We start from the raw sequence: 21,755 nt of genomic DNA on the forward strand, positions 1-21,755 counted from the left end.
GAAACACTTCCTAACACCAGCCTGGGTGAGAGAAACACCACCCCAGCACCGAGCCAGGCTGCTTCCAGCACCCAGCTTCCAGCACCCAGCTTCCAGCACCCAGCACCGAGCCAGGCTGCTTCCAGCACCCAGCTTCCAGCACCCAGCACCGAGCCAGGCTGCTTCCAGCACCCAGCTTCCAGCACCCAGCTTCCAGCACCCAGCACCGAGCCAGGCTGCTTCCAGCACCCAGGATCCATCACCCAGAGTCCAGCATCCAGCACTGAGCACCCAGCACCCAGGATCCACATCCAGCACCAAGCACCCAGCATCCAGGGTCTAGCATCCAGCATCCAGTACCCAAGATCCAGCACCCAGGATCCACATCCAGCACCCAGGATCCAGCATCCAGCACCCAGGGATCCAGCATCCAGGATCCAGCATCCACATCCAGCATCCAGCACCCAGGATCCAGCACCCAGGATCTACATCCAGGATCCAGCACCCAGCACCCACACAGGATCCAGCACCCAGGATCCACATCCAGGATCCAGCACCCAGCACCCACACAGGATCCAGCACCCAGGATCCACATCCAGCACCCAGGACCCAGGATCCAGCACCCAGCACCCAGCACTGCCAAGGGATAAATGCAGAATGCAGCGCCCTGGGCAATTTCCATGCGAGTCACCCAGAGAAAAGCTGCTCTCCCCAGTGCTTTGGGCCACACACCCCTGGCCCTGCAGCCCGGCTTCTCCCGTTCTGCTGCCACGGGGAGCAGAGACGGGATAATTAGAGCAGCTAATGATCCAAAGCCGGTTAAAGTCCCCGTTAACTGCCCGGCCGGGACAAACGCGGCTTAGCAGAGATGTTCTCCCCGGCAGTGCCAGGGCTGTCGCCTCTCCGCGGAGAGCGTGACCCCGACAGCAGCATGGGGACAGAGGTGTGCCAGTTTGGGGCTGGCACCCAGCACCAGCCTCTCCAGGGCTGTGCCCAGAGGGGGGACACAGGGACAGCAGTGCCACCCTGCAGCCCTTCGGGAGCCCTGCCTGGGGTCACGCTCTGGGCTGTGGAATACCCGGCAGCAGCCAGGCAGCGATGCCGAGGCAGGGCGGTGACATTCTGCCGGGGGACAGCCACCGACCGCCCGGCGCTGGGCCCTGAGGCTCAGCCTCCCCGCAGGGCGAGCACGCAGCAGCGCCCAGCAGCACCCACCCCCTGCTCCCCGGCATCTCCCGGCTCCAAACTTTGTGGCCAGCCCCTCGCAGGGTCTGGCCCCCGCAGGCCGGGCTGAACCGAGCCCCTGGGGCTTTTCTAACTCCGGGGTTATCCCGGCGGCCGGCAGAGCCAGGCAGCGGCTGCCTTGCGGGAAGGACGTTTCGGGTGGGGAGGGGTTAACCCTTGCTGCAAACACCTGCATCCAGCAGAGCCGAAGCCCTCTGCTCCGAAGGCCCCCTGCTCTCCTGCAGGGCTCTGTGAGGAACGGAGGGATGACACGCCAGAGTTTGCCGAGGGAGAGGGCAGAGCTCTCCCGGCCGATGTCATTCCCGACAAATCTCCCCGCCGAGGAGCCGGGCGGTGCTGGAGCGGATCTCCAGCTCATCCATCAGCAGGGTGGCTGGAGCAGCCCGCACCACCGAGCCGGAATACAAGGCTCTGAGCCCAGCCGGAGGGCTGGAGGCACGGAGCCGAGCAGGGACGAGGCAGGGAAGTGCACCGACCACGACAGCAACTGGTGGCTCTCGGGAGACTTCCCTACTTTGGGTTCAGCAGCCAGCCTGGCTGCGGCACGGACACTCCCAGGGCAGCGCCGGCAGAGCCTCCCCGGCTACACCTGGGAGCTTCTCGGCGCTGCAGGGTGATGCCAGGGACGGCCACACGCCTGGAAGGCTTCCCCGAGACGGACAACCAGCCCTAACACCCACCCCATGCCCTCAGCACCGAGCAAACTCCCACGGAAACTTAAGAACTCACTGCAATCGTCGGACTCGTAGCCCTCGGGGTCCACCGCTTCCTCGGGCGCTTGGCTCTTGGCCGGCTGCTCCGCGGGCGTCGTTCCGTGGGCTCCGAAGAGCTGGTCCACATCCTCGTCGTCGTCGCGGGGCGGCTCGGCGGGGCTGAGCGAGGGCTGGCTGGGCGCGGGGCGCGGGGCGCCGCCGCTGCGGCCGACGGCGGCGGGGAGCCCGCGGGGGAAGCGGGGGAAGTAGTCGGAGATCTGCTTGATGGGCTTGATGGGGCCGGGGCAGACGTCAATGGCCATGTGCTCCTGGATACTTATGGTCGTTTTCTCTCCTTTTCGGAGTGTCATGCACGCGGCTGTCGCTGCCGAGCCCTCCCCCCCCGGAGAAGCCCGGACCGTGCGGGAGAGGGAAGTTTGTGCCGGGGGATGCGGGGGCAAGGTGAGGAGGATGCTCCGGCGGGCTCCTTTACGTGGTTGTCGCGCCCTGAGCCTCGGCCGCCGCACGCATGCTGCTGCTGCCAGCCCTGGCGCTCGCACAGCCCCTGATCCTGCCAGCGCTGCCGGGGAATAAATGAGCGAGACGGAGAGACGGATAAGAGGCAGGGGGTGGGCTCTGGGTGATGTCACCAGCTAGCAACAAAGCGGTGCCCAGCAGCGGAGGAATGAGGGCTGTGGCCGGCCTGCCACCCCGGCCACACGGCCACCGGAGCGGCCAGCCGGTCCCCTGCCCCTTCCCCGGGCCCCGGCAGAAGTTGGGGTGATGGGGTGAGGGGAGGTGGGCTTGGATTCCTCTGGCAAAGCTGGGCTGGTGCCCGCTCCGGGGGCTGAGCTCACCGGGCAGGGGCAGGAGCCGCCGTCCTGCTGTGTCACATCCCGGCGCGATGTGGAGAGGAACCGGGACAGGGACCGGGACCGCCCCAGGGACCGGGACAGCCCCCAAGGACCGGGACAGCCCCAGGGACCGGGACAGCCCCAGGGACCGGGACCATCACAGCCCCAGGGACCGGGACTGGGACAGGAACAGGGACCGGGACAGGGACCGGGACAGCCCCCAAGGACCGGGACAGCCCCAGGGACCGGGACAGGGACCGGGACAGGTACAGCCCCCAAGGACCGGGACAGCTCCAGGGACCGGGACAGGGACCGGGACAGCCCCAGAGACCGGGACAGCCCCAGGGACCATCACAGCCCCCAAGGATCGGGACAGCCCCAGGGACCAGGACAGCTCCAGGGACCCTGACAGGGACCATCACAGCCCCCAGGGACCCTGACAGCCCCGCAGGTTGTGCCAGGGAAATGCTGTGCCACATCCTGAGCCGAGGGCATGGATGGCATCATTGCCCGCTCCCTGTGGTTCACAGGGGCAGGAACAGCCCCGACTCGGATCCCTGCTGCCCCAGCCCACAGCAATGTTCCTTCCAGAGCTCAGCACCAGCTGGACGAGCTTCTGGAACTGGGAACGCAGCAGGGACTGAAGCAACACGTGGCCCGGGTGGCACAGACCCTGCCAGCCAGTGTGTGGCTGGTGCAGCATCACAGAGGGGCCAGGGACGGGCAGGGCCAGGCTCAGTGCCACTGTGGCCACACTCAGCACCTCTCCTGCTCCTCCCTGGGCATGGCCAGAGCCCCAGCACCAGCCAGGACAGGGACTGGCTCCTGCCACAGGCTCCCTGGAAAGTGCTGAGCTGTGCTTTGCCCAGGGAGTTGGTCTCAAGCTGCTGTTTTTACTCATCCCCCCTGTGTTCAAATCAATAAATCTGCGGCTTTACAAGCTGCTGGAAGTGGACTTTTCAGCAAGGAGTGCCAGAAGAGAAACACTGCGAGAAAATGATAGAAAATCCTGCCTAAGTAACTCGCCCTACCCAGGAAAATGTCTCTGAAATATTTCAGAGGAGCAGCCTCTCTGCTGGCTCGGCTCTGGGGGGGTCTGGTGTGAGCCTGGGACACTTGGCATCTCTGGTCACCCACCACCATGCCCAGCTGCCCACAGGTAACCTGGCACATCCCTTAGCCATGCACACAGAGCTGCAGTCTCCTGCAGCCTGGCACGCAGGTGATTATTAAAAACAAAGCTCTGTTCTTCAGAGGATTCACCCCAAATCCCAACAAAACGACACCCCAACCTTTCTGCCCACAGCGGGGTTGGGTTTTTCATTCAGATTTTGGTAAATGTGAATGCAAGGCTTTGAGTCACAACGCACTGACACCATGCAAACTAACCTCATTTGCTCCTCCCAGGGAAGTGAACGTTTCTCTCCTGAAGCATCCAAACTTGTCACTGCTCTGCACCCAGACACGAAGCACATCTGAGGGTGATTTAGTGACCTGGGAGAACAGGAGGCAGCTCCCTGCTCCTTCGTGTCCCTGTGTATTTTCACTCTGAGGTGGCTCCTGCCCGTTGCAGGTCTAACAGCAGATCCAGCCTCAGACACTTCAACCCTCTCCCCACATCCAAGGACTCCCAGGACATTAATTCAGATGGAAATACCACCTGCTCTGCACGTGGAGGCTGGAGATCTCACGGGTGGGCTCACATCACGGCGAGCACAAGGAGGTACCTCCGGATTTGGGGGTGTTCATCCACACAGGCTCCATCTTTGGGTGCAGCATGCAGGATGTGGTGTGCACTCAGACAGAACCAAGCAGAAATTGGGCCTGATGCCCAGAAAATAGCAGCAATTTCCTCTAAGAAAGGGCAAATAAATAAATAAATAAAATCAAGTTACATGTGAGAGCCTAATGCCGTTACTACCATTACAAAAGCATCATCGTTTCAAATGTTTCCTCAAAGACCCAAACAGGCAAGGATTGTTTTATAGGACAGAAAATCACGGCTCTGGGAATTAAGGTGAACCTCTGAGCTCTTCTTCCTCCTGCATCCACAGCCCACAGCCGGGATCAGGGCCCAGCAGCACCAACTGGGAGATGCTCAGCTCACCCAGGGGTTCAGAAGGGCAACAAGGGCACAAAAAAGGCAGAATTGAAGCAGAAAAACTCCCTGAAGCAGGGCAGGCGTGGCCCCCCGAGGGACACTCCATCACCAGCCCTACAGATGGAGAGAAAGCACAACCAAGACTCGCTGGTTTGGTGGCTGCTAATAGCCCAGATGGGACTGTGTGCTCCCCGCCCGATCCCAAGCCTACAGAAAGCAGCTGGAGCCTTTCCTTAGCCTTTAATGAGTCCCAAAGCAGCTTGGTGTTGATAAACCACATTTTTCCTGCCTTCCCATCCTGCCTGAGTGTCTCCTCCCGGGCTGCACAGCCCCATGTGGACCCAGGGTTCCCCAAATGTGCCACGCACGACAACACGGAAGGTGAAAGACGACAAAAATAGAAAGCTGGGCTGGAAGACAAAAGCAGGGCTTGCAGATACAAAGCCAGTTTCCAGGTAAAGCTCTTAATTCCCACCGTCTGTCTAATGCCCTGGAATGTGACTTGATTTGATCCCTGCCTCTGCCAGGGCCACCCAGAGCTGCTGCTCTGCCCACGCACGTGGCCTCTGCTGCCCTGGAAGGGGGGATTTGACTTCCCCACCAGCCCCCCAGGAGGGAGGAGAGACAGCTGAAATGTTAAAATGCCAATTTTGCAGGAAGCAAAGCTACTCTGTCAGGGAATAGCCATCCCTGTAGGAAGCAGGGACAGGCTCCAGGGAAGGGGGAGGTGGCCACCACAGAGCCAGCATCAAAGCAGGGATGGGGTGAGGAGGAAGAGCAATTGTCCCTGTCAAAATTCATGTTTCCTCCCAAGATCCTGAGCTCTGCACCTGTGACATTGTACTTGGGATGTGGGATGCAGGAACTGTCACTGCAACTGCAGCCCAGGCTTTGAAAACACCAAGGTTTTACTTTAAATGTTGTGCTGGACAGGAGCACAAGCACAAGTTTAAGTACATCCAGAACAAGCCTGTGGCACTCACTCTTCCTGTGCCACAGCCCAGATTCCTCCTCTGGAACTTCCCTGCAAATGGACAAACAGAAGGGATGTTCCTACAGCCCCCAAAACTGCAGCACACGGATTAAACACACACCCCAAACCACAGGTGTCCCCAGGACACACTCCAACCAATTTTCTAACAAATGCTGAGCATTTGTCCTGCTGTTCCAGGTTTAAACCCATGAGAGCAGGGGCTGCTTCCAGTTTGATCAAGTCCTTTCCAAATGGAAAGCACAGCAGCAGGATGGCACATCCCATTGCTTGCCAGGGATTCACCCCCTGGCTCTTCATTTATTTCTTTGTCAACTCAAAATCCCTCTGAGCCCCCTGCTCTGCTGGTGCTGCTGGAGAGAGCTCAAGGAGATGATGCCAAATTAAAGCTTCACTGCCTCTGGATCTCATCCTGGACCTCGGAGAGGTGGCACAGGGAGGTTTGTCAGTGTCCCCAGGGAGGTGACACAGGCAGCACCAACCTGCACAACCCTAGCTGGAATTTTGCTTTTCCCAACCATTTCTAAGCCTCAAAGTCCCCACAGCTGCAAGCAGGAGAAGGTGCCAGCAGGGACCAGCAGCTCAATCTGGCTGCAGGGACAGGACTGGGGGGCAGCAACAGTGCCAGGGGATGCCAACAGTGCTGGAAGAGACCCCTCCATCCCCCTCAGGACTGCCCCAGCCTTCAGCTCCCCTGGCTGGGAGGGGTGAAACATATTTTTGATTCCTTCCAATGAGCTTAGCTCCAGCAGGGCTGTGTGCATGGGAAGGGGGTTAATTGAAAAGCAACATGTGCCTGGCTCCTTGGCTGGCTCGGGGCTCTGTCTCCTGGCTGATGCACAGCTCCTGGCAGCTGTCCCTCAAAGATCCCTGCCCTCCATTGCTGGGGAGGCTGGGCCGAGCCCATCCAGGGGATTGCACTCCTCACCTGGTCAAACAGCCTTTGCATTTGCTAAGTAAAGCAGTAATAATGATGATGATAACTGGGAAACTTGGCAAAAATAATCCTAAGGAGCTTATTCCAGGCTGTGCCGATTACGGCTCCCCAGCAGTGCTGATATCCCAATGCACCCCGGCCCCCACTGCTCCTCTGCTTGGATAATATCTGAAGTTATCTGTGCTCCAACAGGCCCTGCTAACAACCATTATTTGACCAGATTTAACCAGCAATTACTAGCTGTGAACAAAATCACTGTGGTGGAATACAACCCACATCCCTTTACAACACAGACACAAACAAACCCTTGGAGAAAGCCAGACAAGGGCCAAATGCCAGCAGGGAAGAGCCCTCTCCCCTCAAAATACAGCTTAAGGCTCCCAAAGACTTCATGAAATTCCCAACCAGTGGCAAAGGTGGATGGGATGTTCCTGGCCAGCATTTTGCTACCTGCAGATGGACCTGGAAAGGAGCTCCCAGGAGGAGGGAGGGAGGCATCAGCTCTCCCTGCATCTCCAGGATGGGCCCAGAATAGCTCTACTTTTGGTAGGGGCTGATGTTTAACGTTTAGCATATGTTGCCATTTCCATGGGAATCCCAAAATAGTTGGTGTTTTCTTTTGTAATTGGAATGCCCTCGGTTTTTTGGAGTCCTGTGGAACGTCTGCCCTCCTGCTGGGGAGGGGAGCTGCTCTGCTCTGCTCCCTGACACCCCACTGCCAACACTGCAGGCACCTGCCCATCGAGCAGGGGGGACAATCAGCTGCTGGAAACCTCAGCTCTGTGGAGCACAGCTGAAATCCACCCCAGGATTCAGCAGGGTGGGTCTGTGCTGCAGGAAAATCCACCCCAACGATGCCCAGGAGGAGAGTGGCATCCAATCTCGGGGCACAGCACTGCCAAGGGCTCAGTCCTCAGGGAGATTTTTTTAGGGATGAACCTTTTTGGAGGTTTTTTCTCAGATTTCTCTCCTGATCTGTGGGTTCCTCTGAACTCCAGAGCCTTGGCAGGGGTTTGCCATCACCAGGCTGGGCAGAGCCACCCTCTCACAGGGGCTGATTGTTGTGAGATAAATGCAGACCCACCCCCTTGCAATCAAGGGAGGGGAGACTTCTGTGCAGCATCAACTCCTATTAGACTAATTTTATCTGCTCTCAGTGCCTTTCCAAGCTGGAGTCCACATCCTCTGAGATTACCCAGCTGACTTGTCTTAGGAGTTTTACCCTGCTTTTACCCCTTCCCGCCTGTCTCCCAGCTGCAGGAGGATGACAACATTCCTCCTCAAGACCTTCCAGGCAGCCAGGAGCAAAGCCTGGCGTTAATTCTGCAGCAGCACCTGATCCCGTGGTGGCTGGGACACCACTGCTGGCCTGGAGAGCCGTGCTGGGGCTGGGCACTGCTGCTCCTGCACCCCCAGCTCTTCCCACTCCATCAGTGTCCAGGAGCAGAGTTCCCATCAGCATTTAGGGCCCGGCCCCGTTGCCATGGAAATGGATAGACTTTCTGCTCACATTTTGGTGGGAAGAGGCATTTCAGGAGCCACACCAGCTCTCAGAGTGAGCACAGGAGGAGCCAAGCGAGGGCAGAAAGCAGCCGAGCTGCACAGAGGCACCGGGGGGAAGCTGCTCCCACCCCACGCTCCAGGAACTCGGAGCTGGATGCAAGCAGAGGGAAAAAAAGGCACCAAAACCCAGCAGCAGAGTGAGCTCCAGGGATTCATGAAATAACATCTTGGGTTTGCAGTATTAAAGAGCAATTTGGCTGCATTAAGGGAGCTTTATAGCTGCTCCTCTCCCACATCCACGTCAGGCTAATGACATCCTGTCAAAAGCAATCTACCCAAACCCCCCCTGTGCAATGCCTGTACCTGTCACAGCTCTGGGCAGCTCTGTCCTGGCTGCTGCTCCTCCCAGGGCTGGGAGATGTCCTGTCCATGCCTGGATCATGAGGCTGAACCATGAGCTGCAAGGGAATGATCCATCGTGGGTGGCAGGGCGTTTTCCTGGCCCCATCCACAGATCCCAGCATCGTACCAACATTTAAAAAAAAAAGGCAAGAATAATGAAAGAGCAGGAAGAGGAGCAGGAAGAGGAGCAGGAAGGAGAACAGACCCCACAGATTCACAGTGGGATCAGGCTGCTGGAGAGCCAAACCCCAGATTCCCTGAACGTGCACCACAAAGACAAACTGACAGCAGCACCTGTGGGTCAGCAGGGAAGAAATCGAGGCCACAGCCCAGACAAGCTGATTCCTGCCTGGAGAGCAGCATTCCTGGCAGGGCTGAGCAGGCAGGCCAGCCTGCAGGATGCTCTCAGAGCCACGGGCTATTCACTGCCTGACCTTATGTCACCCGACTCAGGACAAAGTTCCTCTCCACTGCAGGGGAGCCCAAGAGTTTTCCAGCTCTGTGGTGATGCAGGGAAAACAAAACTTTGGAGCAAGGAATGCCCACCAGCTGAAATGATGGGAGCCAGAGGGAGAGGTGGCATTGCTCCAAATGCAAACTTTAAAATGATCGCCGCTGAGGGGGGGTCGCTGAGCAGCCAGAGGAGTCACTAGATGGCCCTGCTAGCCCTGCTCATCATCTGATCACAGCACGGATGCTGAGAAACTGCTCTGGCTGCTGGGCAGAGCTGGGAAATCTGCTCCAGCTCTCCTCCTGCGAGCAAGGGCCTCCAGGAGAGCCTGGCAGCCAGCTGGCACCTTGGCCAGGTGAAGGCTCCTTCCTGGTGCCACCACACCCTGGATGTCCTCTTCCCTGCCCAGAGTGGCTCCAGGGATGCTGGAAAGCTCAGCACAGTCCTGTTAGCAGTGATGGGTGTAAGAGGCAGGGAAGCTGCTGGGTGATCATGACATTAGCCTTTTTGGATTAGAACATTTGCATCATTCGGGCACGAGCTGCTACCTGCACGGAGACAGATGTTGACATGAATTTACATCCATTTGCATCCCGATGAAGCCGCATCCCCAGCGGCTTCCCCGGCTGACCGGCCACGGGCCATTGGCAGCTCCACCCCGGGGGCATCTCCTGCTGCCAGGGGTGATCCCAAAGCACTCAGGTGTCGGAATCTGAGGTATTGATGACCCCGAGATTGTAAAAAGTCTCTGTCTGTCAGCCCCCTGCCAAAGCAGAAGCCATAATTGGTCTGTGCTGGTTTCCAGGTTGTTTATTCTGTTTATCTCTACCATGTTCTGCTGCCCTGCCCAGCTCTGTCCTGCAGGGCAGCGTGTGGGGCTCTGCCCTCAGTGGGATGTGACAAACATTAAATACCAGAAACTCCCTGGGCTGCATTTACAAGAACGTGCCAATATCTGTCACCTACGTTGGACAGTGTGTCCCCAGCCTGAACCAACAGAAAAATGCCAACACCACAGTGAGACATGGAGGGCATGAAGAAGGAGAAAAAGGACAAGGCACACCAAATTTCCTCCATCTTGTCCCCTTTGGGCCCCTTATCTAGAATCCTAAAATTTTACTTTTTCACCCATGCCACACTTAATTATTACTTATATCAAACACTCAGAGCTGGTAATTCATCCTGTAAATTGAAAGCTCTTTTCCATGGACAGAGATCACAGACAGTGTCTCTGGGGGCTCTGTACAGAGACACTGTCTGTGATCTCTGTCCATGGGTTCCTGACCAGGGCAGCCAGAGGGAAGCTCTGGACTCCCACACTCAAGGTGCTGACAAACAGCAACATTTTCCCTCCTCGAGGTGTTCCTCACACCTCATTATAGCCCTTATCCACCCCCAGCCTCAGCACTGGGGTCACCCAGCCTCAGTTGTCCCTCCCCAGCTCCCTCAAGCTCCTGCTGCCTCCCAGGTCCCAGGATAAGGGGCAGTTCAGTCCATCCTACTCACAGCTGTGAAAAGGGATCGATGAAACACTCCCAGCAGGCTGCAAAGCTCAGAATTTAAGAGGCCAATAAAGGAAACCCAAAATGAACTCCTTTCTCTGTCTTTTCAAATCACGTGCCCTTTGATTCAATTGCTTGATTTTACAGGAAAAGGGGGAGGGAGATTCAATTATTTGATTCTTGATTTCTTAGCTTAGAAGTATAGACTGTGCAACCACGGAAAGGCAAAAATCCCTTCAAAGCAGCATCACAACAATTTGGTGGCAACATCAGGTTTATAGAGCTGTGAGAAATCAGCAGTTCCCCCTCCTGGGCTCCACAGCAGAACCTGCTCCAGCATTAAAAGAGTGCAGTAATATCTGAGCACAAAGTCCTGCAGCCCAGCCACAAAGTTACAGGCTGAGAGGTGGCAGCTGCCTGGCCGTGTGTCCCTGAGTCCTTTCCTGGAGCTCAGGGAGTCACCACATCCCTTCACAACCCCGGGAATGAGGATTTGGGAGGGAGCAGCAGCTGCACACTCACTCCCAGGCACCTCCAACCCCAAAAATTGCTGCTGCTTTCTTCCAAAGGAAGGCCAAACTGACAGCAGGACCAGCCCTGGGGTGTCCAAACCATTTCCATCCAGGCTCAGGGTAACCACAAGGCTGCAATTACAGGGATTTATCTCTGCAAATGCAAAGAGCTAAAGACCCCAAAGTGCCTTTGGGATTAAACCTACCTGAACCCATCAGCAGCACATCCTGCAGGGATTCCAGCTGGGAAGTTTTCCCTGGGGTGCTGAGAGCTGGAGCAGCCCTCTCTCCCCTGTTCTGGTGCACACAAGGATGCTGCCACGCGGATAAAAGCTCAAAGGGTGTTTCCAGGGTCTGCTCACCCAAACCAACCCACAGCTGCTGCTTCCTCTCCTGAAGAAGCTGGAAAGGAAAGGAGCATTAAGGAGCTGCTCACTTGGGTGAATCCAAGCCTGGGGGATTGGATTCAGAGCCCAGCTCTGTTCTGAGGAAGGTGAGGAAGGCAGCCTGGCCCCCACCCACCACATTTCCACTCCCAGCATAGCTTCAAAACCTGGCATTTAGCACATCTGTGCTTCAGCCCCTCAGGCTGTTAAATGGGCACGTCCTCCCTCCTAAAAGCCATGTCAAGACCCTCTGGGAAACTTTTATCCTTATTTTAAGTGGATTTCACTCCAAAGCTGTTCATATCCAGAAACTTTTGGACTCACAAAACAGAAACAAACCCAGCAGAGGGGTTGGGGGGACTCTCATCTCCACAGGAGGGACAGCAGCAGAATTTCTGGCTGAAAAACTCCTGCTTTGGAGGAAGAACACGCTTGCAGCTGCCTGTGCCATCAGGTGCCAAAGGCAGCTGCTAATGCCTGATGGCAAAGAGGCAGGAGCCCAAAATCAGGGCAGCAGGAGGAGGGAAGTGCTGGAGCATCCCTGCCGGGACCTGGGCTGGGGCAGAGCCCTGCAAACATCGATGGGACGCTGCCTGGGGGCCACTGGGGTGTTTGTCACAGCTGGACACACCAGCTAACAGGAGAAAATTCAACTCCTTTTTGCCTCTCCTCGCCCCTCCGGCCTCCAAAAGAGGGAGGAGGGAGGAAAGGAAGCTCAGTGAATGAGTCCTGCTGCTGCACAGCAGCTCTAGGCCTGCATCTGCCCAGGCTGGGGGTCCTGGGGGATGTGGGGTGCAGGGTCAGGGCTGCAGGAGCTGGCACAGGTGGGGACATGTGAGAACCCCGGGCTTGCTCTGGGGTCTCGTGTGGTGGAAAAGTCTCTCCTCCAACCCGAGCTTCCAAAGAAAAACTGTGCAGGCTCTTGCTGTTCAGTCTCAAGGCAGTTTATTGTGAGTTATCTAAAAGATTTTCTTCTCTGGCTGCAGTGGTTTGCTCACAGCTCAGGCAGAGGCACACACACACCCTGACATCCTCTCTGTCTGCTGTCCTCTTCTTCTCTCCCCACCCAGGGCTGCTGCTCTCTTTTATATGATATATTACATGTTCCATGTTTATAGTTTTCCCCCAATACCTACTACCTGTATTACAAAGTGCTTTTCTACTCTAAACCAATCCGTGAGTGCCAACATCACCAAGAACATGGAGGTAAGGAAAAAGAAGGAGGAAGAACAGGATCAGCCCACTTTCCTCCATCTTAGAACTTCTGACCCCCATGTACAAAGTAAAACCCCCCTGGACAGGTGCTAAAACCCCCCTGTACAATACTAAAAGATTTTCCCCTCTATTTTGTAACTACTTTTACTATACTATCTAACCCTTTGTGACTGCTTGTTCCACCTCCAAAGTTGGTAACTCGTCCCATGGCTCAAACCCAAAATCACAGCTGTTTGCAGCTGCCTGCCAGGCTCTAAAATGCTCCTGACCAAGGCCTGGAACCTCTAAAAATGCCTGAGGGACATTTTGAGTTCCAACAGGGACAGAGCCCAGGGAGCCAGGCAGGAGTGATTGATTTCCAGCTGGGGAGGAGCAGGACCCACCCCAGACCTTGGTCACGGTGGGGCTGAGCTCCCTGGGGCATCCCTGCCCCACCGTGGGGTGGCTGTGCTGACCTGTTGGGGAAGATGAAATGAGAAAACCTTATAAATATGATTGACCCTTTAAGCAAAACCCCTTTTCTGCCTCTCCCCCACGCTGGTGTCTCACTCACCTCCAAAATACATCAGGACTGAGCCTGTGCTGCAAAAATCTGACTCCTGCAGGCTTGCCTCTGCACAGAGGTGATGTACCAGGCTGCATCTGATTTCTACTCTCCCCTTCCAGCCCTTCCACCCTCCTTTCCCTATCTTCGAGGAACAGATGCCCCCATTCAGAACCAAGCAGAAAAAAGCCTGAATTTGCCTTCCCCACTGCAGTGCAGCTGGCAGAGCACAGGAGGGAAAATGATGTTTTGCACGAATGCAGAAATTATCTGCACTGATCTTATTAAGCTTGAATGGGGAACCGACAGCAAAAGAAAGGAGGGAAGTGAAAGGCATTGTTTGGGTGTAGCAACGTTATTGTTTATCCTCTCCAAGAGCTCCATCATCCCAAAGCCAGCATCTCCCACGGTGACAGGTCAGGAACAGAGCTGGGAACAGCAGCATCCAGAGCCTGCCAGGGGGATGCAAACCCGGCAAGGCAGCACCTCGGGGAAAGCCTCACCTGCAATTCCACCACCAACATTATCAGTGTGCAAAATATCCATGTGGTACCAATTAGCACCAGAGAACTGGGATGGGCAGGGGTGAGGGAGAAACAAAAGCTCAGGAACTCCCCAACCCACACCCTCACTGGGATATTCTTATTTATCACGCGAATAAATTCCATGCCAAGATGCCCAGGACACAAGAGCCAATTGCTGATGCTACAGGCAGCACAGCAACTCTGGCAAGTACAGAAAAACAATCACAAGGTGGAAATTCAAAGAGAACAAGTCACCCTCTATCAAAACTGGGGGAATTTGGCAAGTTTCCTCCTCAGCACTTACCACATCAAGGCTGCTGAATGATGCTAATTAAACAGGTACTGGAAGATTTACATCCCTCATTTGCATTTCTCAGTTTATTTTGGTTTTTTTTTTTCTTTCCTCCAAGGCACCATTTGAACGGCCACGGTGTGATTGCTTGGAGGGGTTGAATTTTGCACGAGTGCCATTTGAAGATGAAAGTCTCTCCTGTCAGCTGCTCCTCCTGCCCCTGCTCTCCCTCAGTGGGGCTCAGCTGGTCACGGAGATTTTCTTGGGCTTGGCTTCACCAGCTGAGAAATAAAGAATGCTGGGCTCTGGGTGATCCAGCTGCTGTCCCAGGAGCTGGGGATGGACCAGTCTGGGAATTCTTTCGAGGATGAGTCTCTGAAACACCCAGCAGCAGTGCAGGGCTGTTAGGACCAGTCTCAGAGGTGTGATGTCCTCACCCAGCTCCCAAATCCAGTCCCAAAACCTGAGACCAGGGCAGTTCCACACCCCAGGGCTGCTCCCACGGGATGGGACAGCAGAGCTGGAACAGATTTGTATCATCACAAAGCACTAAAAGCAGCCAGGGTGCTGTGGGAATTTGTCAGCTCTGAAATCACAGGTCAGTCACACCTGGGGAGGTGTCTCTGCCAGCACCCTCTCCTGATCAGGCTCTGATTAGCAGCAAGTCACCAGGCTGGTAAGTGGGAGGAGGTGATGTTATGGACAAATTCAACTGGGGAGCCTAATTATAGATAAATCAATTAACAAGAATTATTAAGCAAAAGAACAGCGCTGGGCAGCTGGGGAGCCTCTGCTCTGCCACGGTGCACCTTCCCCCTTTGTCCTTTTTGTTTTTATAGTCCTTTTTTTTTTCCAGTTGACATATTTTCTCTCAATGCACCGGTGCAATTGGTTGCTTAGGGGTCTTTTGTTCTGCCCTTGGTGGTCCTAGGAATGAAGGCTCCTCATCTTCCTTGCAGATTGTCCTTGGCCTAAAAGTTAACTTGTATATAATTAGTTAAAGTCTTCTATGCTAGTTGCATTCCCTACTCAGTTCAAATTCTCATCATTTTGATGGACAAAGACCTTTTCATTTATTACAGGTGACATGGTGCTCCTGTCTGTTCTGCCATGGAGTAAAGGCAGGAGCCTCACCTGGTGCAATTCCAGCAGCACCTGGACATGCTGCTGCCAGAGGAAATGGTCAGGGAGGACTCTGGATGAGCAGCTCAGGATGGAAGCATCCCACAAGGTGCTGACCCATCACCTGCTGAACATCTCATTGTGTGAGAGCAGCATCAGCCCTTCCAAAAACTGCCTGCCCATCCCAGACACCCGCAGAGCAGGCTGGAGAGCAAGGTGAGGAGGGAGAAAAGGGAGAGGGGAGCTGCTGAGACACCACCAGCCCTCTCCCCTTGAAGAAAACAACTTCTGGGAGGGCAGGGGAGCTACTGCTGCCAAGCTCAGTCTCGCAGATGAGCCCCAGAGGTTGTTTGCCAGTTTGTCTCACTGTCCAAGCCCTCCTGCTGGCTCTCCAGGCTCAGCACCACGCTGCCCAAACACCAGCTGGTTGCCCATTCGCTTTGGATGTGCTCTGGTAGGGGAAGCACTGCCCTCCCCTCCCAAAATGAAGTGTAAAAAGCAGCCAGGGGAGCTCGGCAAGCCACGGGCAGAGATCCCACAGCTGACTCTCCCATCTGCTGGCTGTTGTCATGGCAAGCAGGGAGGGAAGCAGCAGCACAAGAGCTGCCGAGTCCTTGACACGCTCCATCCTCGGCCTGGTGGCAGCTCCCCAACAGAACAATCCCAACAGCAATTAATTACCGAGGTGCTTTCAGAGCCGGGGGGGGTGGGGGAAAGCAAAACCAAGATTAAAAAGCTGCTTGAAACCTTGAGGCTGAATGCTGGGGGAGCAGGAGAGGCAGGGCTGTGCGAGCTCGGCCAACAACGAGGAGACACGGAGACACTTCTTGGTGGGCCAAGCTGAATGGACCCCGCTTGTCAGAGAGCCTCGGGAGGCTGTGGGGACAGCAAGTGACAAAAGGACAATTGCTGCTGCTTTGTGGGTCTTGGTTGCAGCGTGGAAAAGCTCCACGGAGGGGCTGAGGAGCAGATCTGTGCCCCTGCCAGCGAGGCACAGGGGAGGGGACAAGACAAAAGGTGACTTTCAAGTGCAGGATTCAATTACAGCCCAGCCACATGAAGCACAATTCCACTGGCTGGGTGATTGTCTTGCCTTGCTGGAGGATTTGGAGAGTATCTACAAAAAAAGCTTTTTTACTGTTTCACAAATGGCAAGGAGCTGTTACTGAGCAAAAGCTTTATTGTTTCCAGTAGTAAAACACCACATAAAAGTTGTGAGGGATGGAGATAAGAACAAGAAAATAATAAACACAAATGACCAGAGCAGACTAAGCACATTCACTGAGCTCTTCTTGCTCACATTGAGCTGGCCCAAAAGACAGGTACGGGTTTAGGATAATATTCCAACAAAAGCTACAAAACACAACCAAGAGAATCACCACAAAGGGAAAAGCGGTCTTCAAAATAAAATAGTGCACAGAGCTACAGATGTTCCTCTATCACATTCAGTTGTGCCTGGATCACATTGTCCAGATCCTTCCCTCAATCCAAGAGGAGTCTTTCCACAGCTGATTGAACAATTCTGGTTTGAACTCAGGTGGAATTACCCCATGGAGTTAAAATGTACAGGTAAGAAAGTTTCCAGTCTCACTAGCACCAGAGCAATGCCAAATTTATCTCTGAGAGGGTTTTATAAAAGCTGGCCTCAGTTAAAAATCAAGCTCATGCCTCACAGTGGCCCAGCAGGGATTCCCAGGCTCCTGGGCAGAGCTGGCACCTCCCAGAGTGGGAAATGAGAGTGGGAATGGGGACACGAGTGACCTGCCTGCCCTGCAGTGACTCAAGGAGAGTCAGAAATGACACTCCCATTTTCAAAGCTCTTTCCAGCTCAGTGTAGAGCTGGTGATGAGAAAGTAACAGGTTTAAAGAAAACAGAGTCAATTCCTAAAAGTCTTCTTCCTTCTCCCCCTGCTGTAGATTTAACTTTGGCTGGCAGGCCAAATTACTGCAGTAATGAGCAAGACAAGCCTCACTTGGACTGTCAAAAGCTTCAAGGCAAACCAGAACTCTTTGTGGTGCCTAAACACACTGGGAATTGAAGACCCTACAGCTCTCAGAAGAAACAGCTCTGAAACCACACCACTATTGCAGCAAAAGCTGACAGCTGGAGTTACTTTTTCAGACACAGCTGATGGTTTTGGCATTACCCATTCCACAGATGCAGTTAATGGCCAGGTTAACAACAGAGCATGCCATAAAACATCCCTCAGGGGAGAACAACCTCATCCCTTGCCCTCTCCAACACTGATGGTGTGTACTCCACACTCAGTGATTCCTTTTTCTGCCATCCCAGGGGGCCCAAAGGTTTTGTGTCTATTTGTAAAAGGGCAGGAGGAGATGTCAGAGGAAGGGCTGGAAGCATTCCACCAGCACCCCGCCACAGCACATGAACTGGGGGAGCAGTGAGGGGATGGCCCTCTGTTGGGCCATGCTCTTCTGAAAAGCAAGTCAGGGATTGATTTCCAATCTCCTGCCCGAGTGTTCCAGCACCCAATCTCATTTATCTTCATATGCAGCCATTTGTAAGAACACACACTACATGCACACAAAGTGCCCGGAGCAAAGGAAAACAGAACAAAAGAGAAATAACCGAGGGAAAAGGCTGACATTAATGGCCACAAATTGCCTTTAACTCCGTGATTTCAGAGGGAACTTTTTGGAATCCTTTGTTTCTTCATAATAGACAGGTCAGCTCCAAAGCATTTAATAAAATCCACAGACTCCCAGTGTGGGTTTTGTTCAGGTCTTCAAAGATGTAATTGCTCTAGAGATGTGAGGTAATTTGATTTTTCCCATCTGTCAGGCCTTAGAGGGAAACTGTCCATTCTGGAGGATAAGCAGGACCAGGGCATGCAGTTTTCAGCAGCCTGACTCATGATGACACCACCAGAGTCAGCCAGATGATCAAGACTTCCAGGAAAAAGGCAAAAGAAAGGCCCTTGCTCATGTAAGGTGTGCACGTGGGAGGGGAATCTGCAGAGCTTGACAAGATGAAGTCATTTGAAAGCTTTCATCCAATTTGGGTACTGACAGGCAGCCAGCTGGGTGTGTTCCCCCAGGAGCTGCAGCAAACACAAACCTCCCCTGACCCCCAGCCTGCCACCAGCCAGCACAGGGCCAAGAGGAGTGACAAAAATCACAGCAAACTCCTTGGAGTGTTCCTTTACCCCGAGCAGAGAGGGAGGGAACGGGAGCACAACTTCAGCAGGTTCACCAGGAACTTCTGGCTCCTGATGCCCCCTCCAAACTCACTCCAAGCAGACACGAGGAGCACCTTCCCCACGGGAGCCACGGGCAAGTCACAGCCCCAGGTGCCACCAGGGCCTTTGGGGGAGCATCACAAAGTCACCACTGGCAGCAGCTCCTGTCTGGAGTGGAATCTGAGGGATGGCAGTGCTGGATCCAGGAAAAAGCAGCTCCATCTTCACCCCCGTCAGAGTCGTGTTCTGGTGTGGACTCGTCGTTTGCCTTCAAAAAAAAAAAAAAAAAAAAAAAGGATGAAAGTTAAATAAGTAAATAATAAAAGTTTTGTTTGGAAAGCAGCAAAGGGGAGAGATTCCACCAAGTTATTTCACGTCGCTTTTGCATGCTCAGTGCCATTTTAAGAGCTTCCTAAAAATAATAAAGAGAACATCTTTATGCACCATTAGTCCAGCAGTCAGGGCCCATTAGACTTGATTAAAGGAAGAAAAGCCAGGGGAAGGAAATGTGGAAAGAAGGAGAAATGAGGAGCTGTGCTGCTAGAAGTGGTCCTTCAGCACGTGCCCCCCAGGTCAGAGAGAAAGGCAAAGCTCAGCTCTGAGGGGTGGCAGAGCAGAGCTGCCACGAGACCCTGCTGCTCTCCTGTGCTGGGCAGAGCCACAGCAGGATGGGTTTTGAAAATGCAGGTGAGCCTGGTGGGCAGAATGCTGATGTCTGACTCCAGGCTGAAGGATTTCTTTATTATGACTATACTATAATGCATTAATATACTATTTAAAGGAGATACTCAAACTACAAACCTACTTTTCTAACTACCATATTTAACTAACTCACAACTCGTGACCCTCTCTCTGTCCAGCCCCAGGTGGGTTGGATTGGCCATCAGGCTCAAACAATCCTCACCAGAATCCAACCAAGCCATCACCCCAGGTAAACAATTCTCCAAACACATTGCACATGGGAAAAAGAAGGAGCAGAAATAGAAATTGTTTTCTTTTTCTTTCCTCTGTGCTCCACTATGAAAAAGCCCTGAGAGAGAAGAACGTGCCTGCCACAGACGTGGCCTTTGGCAGATGGGCACAGGACCTGCTCTGCTCCAGATTTTGGTCTCCTGCTGACTGAACAAAGCTGAGCTGATCCCTTCAGGCCAAGCTCAGGCTGTGCTGGGACCCTGCTGCTCCTCTTGGAGAAAGGACAGGGGAATCCCAGCTGGGAATTGTTCAAGGCTCCCAGAGCAAATTCCTCCCCACGGCTGCTGCCTGACACCCCTGTTGGAAGATAACCACAGAACCTCTCTGTGTTTACAGACTCCAAAATCCAGGCTTTTCACTTCTCGCTGACTCCCCCTGCTCTTTCCTCCCTGCTTTGTTTGCAAAGGTGACATCAGCTCTTGCCCTTGGTGCTTTGTGCCAAGTGCTGAATGGCAGGTTGGGAGCGTGAGGGGTAAATGCATTGCAGAGGGCAGAGAATGAGTCTGAGGAGGTGGGGAGAGGAGGCCAGGCAGGCTGTTTGATCAAAGACCAAAGCACACACCTCTGCAGTGGGAAAGAAGGCACAAAAATAGGAGTTTCATCCTCAGCAGCAGACTTGTTTCCTGATGTATTGAGTGAAAGAGCCGAGAGAATGAATCTTTGTCGTCCCTCTATTTTGAAGGAAGAAGCCTTCAATTTAAAACTCCATAAAGAATTACAGGAATAGTGAAAGTAATTTATTTTTTAGTTACTCGAGCCTTTATTCACTTAACTCCGAGGCGGGCTTGAAAGAGCTGAAAATGTTTTGCTTCTACCACTCAAGGATGAAAATATTTTAATTCCCTCAAACATGGAAGGGGGCACAGGCTTCTCCTGAGGTTCATATTTACAAATGCATTGTATCTGGAATGCAAACCTTGAATAATTTCCTAATGCTGCCACTACCCAAAGCTATGTTTTATTTATAAGTACAGCAGGACCACTTGGTGCTCTGTGGATATGAGGAGGCAGAGACAGCTCAAAGCTCCTCAGCCATGAAGGCACAATTCAATTTTTTCACTTTGGGGAAGACAGACAACTTATCCTCCTTGGCAGCAGGAAAACTCAATTCTAGTGAGCTCTGAGCTAATGGGGATAAAGAGCAGTGCCCAAAATCTGATGTGAAGGGAGCAGAGACTTGGATGGGAGAGGCTGGGTGTGGGTGAGGGTCTTTCCTTCCTATCTGATCCCCCTGTCCTTCCCAAACTGTGCCCTAAATGCAGGCAGAGGGAGGAGGGGCAGGGATTTCCCACCTCTTCCAGCCTGCTGCAAAACCAGCCCTGAAAATCCGCACAGACAAGGAACAAGTCTGAAAACACTTAAGCAACTTTCTCACCAAGCACAGGAAAACAAAAGTCAACTCCCCAAAGACTGCCACGAAGCAAGTAATTAAAGAAATTACTACCTCATTTGGAGCCTAATTACTGTTAGGACATTTTTTTTTTTTCCTTCCTACATGGAATGGAGTAGTCAGACCCACTGATGCAAAATGTTACCTCCTCATGGGTCCCTGAGGGAGCAAAGCAGACATCTGAGAAGAAGAATGGAAGTGAAAATAGAAGTTAATGCTTTAACTTCAAAGATGCCCAGAGAATTTCGTGCCACGACAATAACGCTGAATGGCTCTGCCTGGCTCATGTATTAACAGCTTGAATATTTACGAGCAAAAGTGGATGCCTACCCCAGCCAGGGAGGCACTGAGCCCACAGAGAGACACCACCTCATTTCTAAATCCAGTCAGCTCCTGAAAGACAGGGCATAAATCTCCCCAGATTAAGAGAGCTGGAAGCAGCACTCCCTGTCCAGCTCCCTCAGCCCTGCTCAGCCTCTCCCAGCATAAAGGAGGCACCCAGGAGATGCAGGAGAAGGGTTCAGGCTGGACCTGGTGACACTGGGTGACATCTTTCCAGCAGCTCTCACCCCGTGCTTGCAAACCAGAACATTTCTTACCCCTCAGCTCAGCCCCCAGCCCTGGTTAACGTGGCTCTGTTCAAGTGCCAGCTGCTGCACCACTCTTTAAGTATTAATGATTTAGACAACACATTGGCAGGCAGGCAGAGATGGGGAGGCTGTGGTTTGCACTCTCTCATTAGTTTCTCTCGTGGCTGCCTCTCAGACCTGGTTCCAGCAGGAATCAGAGCTTTCTCCAGCCCCACAGCCCGTGCCAGGCTCGTTCCCCATTCCCCAGCAGCCAGCTGCTGATGGAACAGCCAGCAGGATTCACCATTTCTGGGACAAATCCCTCAGAAGATGCTGAGAACCCCATCAGTGGCACCCATCAATGCAGAACTT

General features: G+C 53.8%; 2 protein-coding genes across 10 annotated transcripts in view; both read right to left on the reverse strand.

The window, feature by feature from the left end:
- The window catches only part of DOC2B (double C2 domain beta), a 31,770-nt gene extending 29,235 nt beyond the window's left edge, over positions 1-2,535 (reverse strand). The window contains exon 1 of the mRNA XM_021524898.4: positions 1,954-2,535. Within this exon, the coding sequence (XP_021380573.1) occupies positions 1,954-2,287 (334 nt within the window). The 5' untranslated portion in view covers positions 2,288-2,535. The remainder of the gene's footprint in view (positions 1-1,953) is intronic.
- A 13,879-nt stretch (positions 2,536-16,414) lies between these two features.
- RPH3AL (rabphilin 3A like (without C2 domains)) overlaps positions 16,415-21,755 on the reverse strand; it is a 40,888-nt gene continuing 35,547 nt past the window's right edge. For all 9 annotated transcript variants that reach the window (XM_085557259.1, XM_085557257.1, XM_085557262.1 and 6 more), the window contains one exon: positions 16,415-18,720. In XM_085557259.1, coding sequence (XP_085413385.1) covers positions 18,686-18,720 — 35 coding nt within the window. In that variant the 3' untranslated portion in view covers positions 16,415-18,685. The remainder of the gene's footprint in view (positions 18,721-21,755) is intronic.

The sequence above is a fragment of the Lonchura striata genome, chromosome 19 (assembly GCF_050655825.1).
Source record: "Lonchura striata isolate lonStrDom1 chromosome 19, ASM5065582v1, whole genome shotgun sequence".
NCBI classification, from domain to species: Eukaryota; Metazoa; Chordata; class Aves; order Passeriformes; family Estrildidae; genus Lonchura; species Lonchura striata.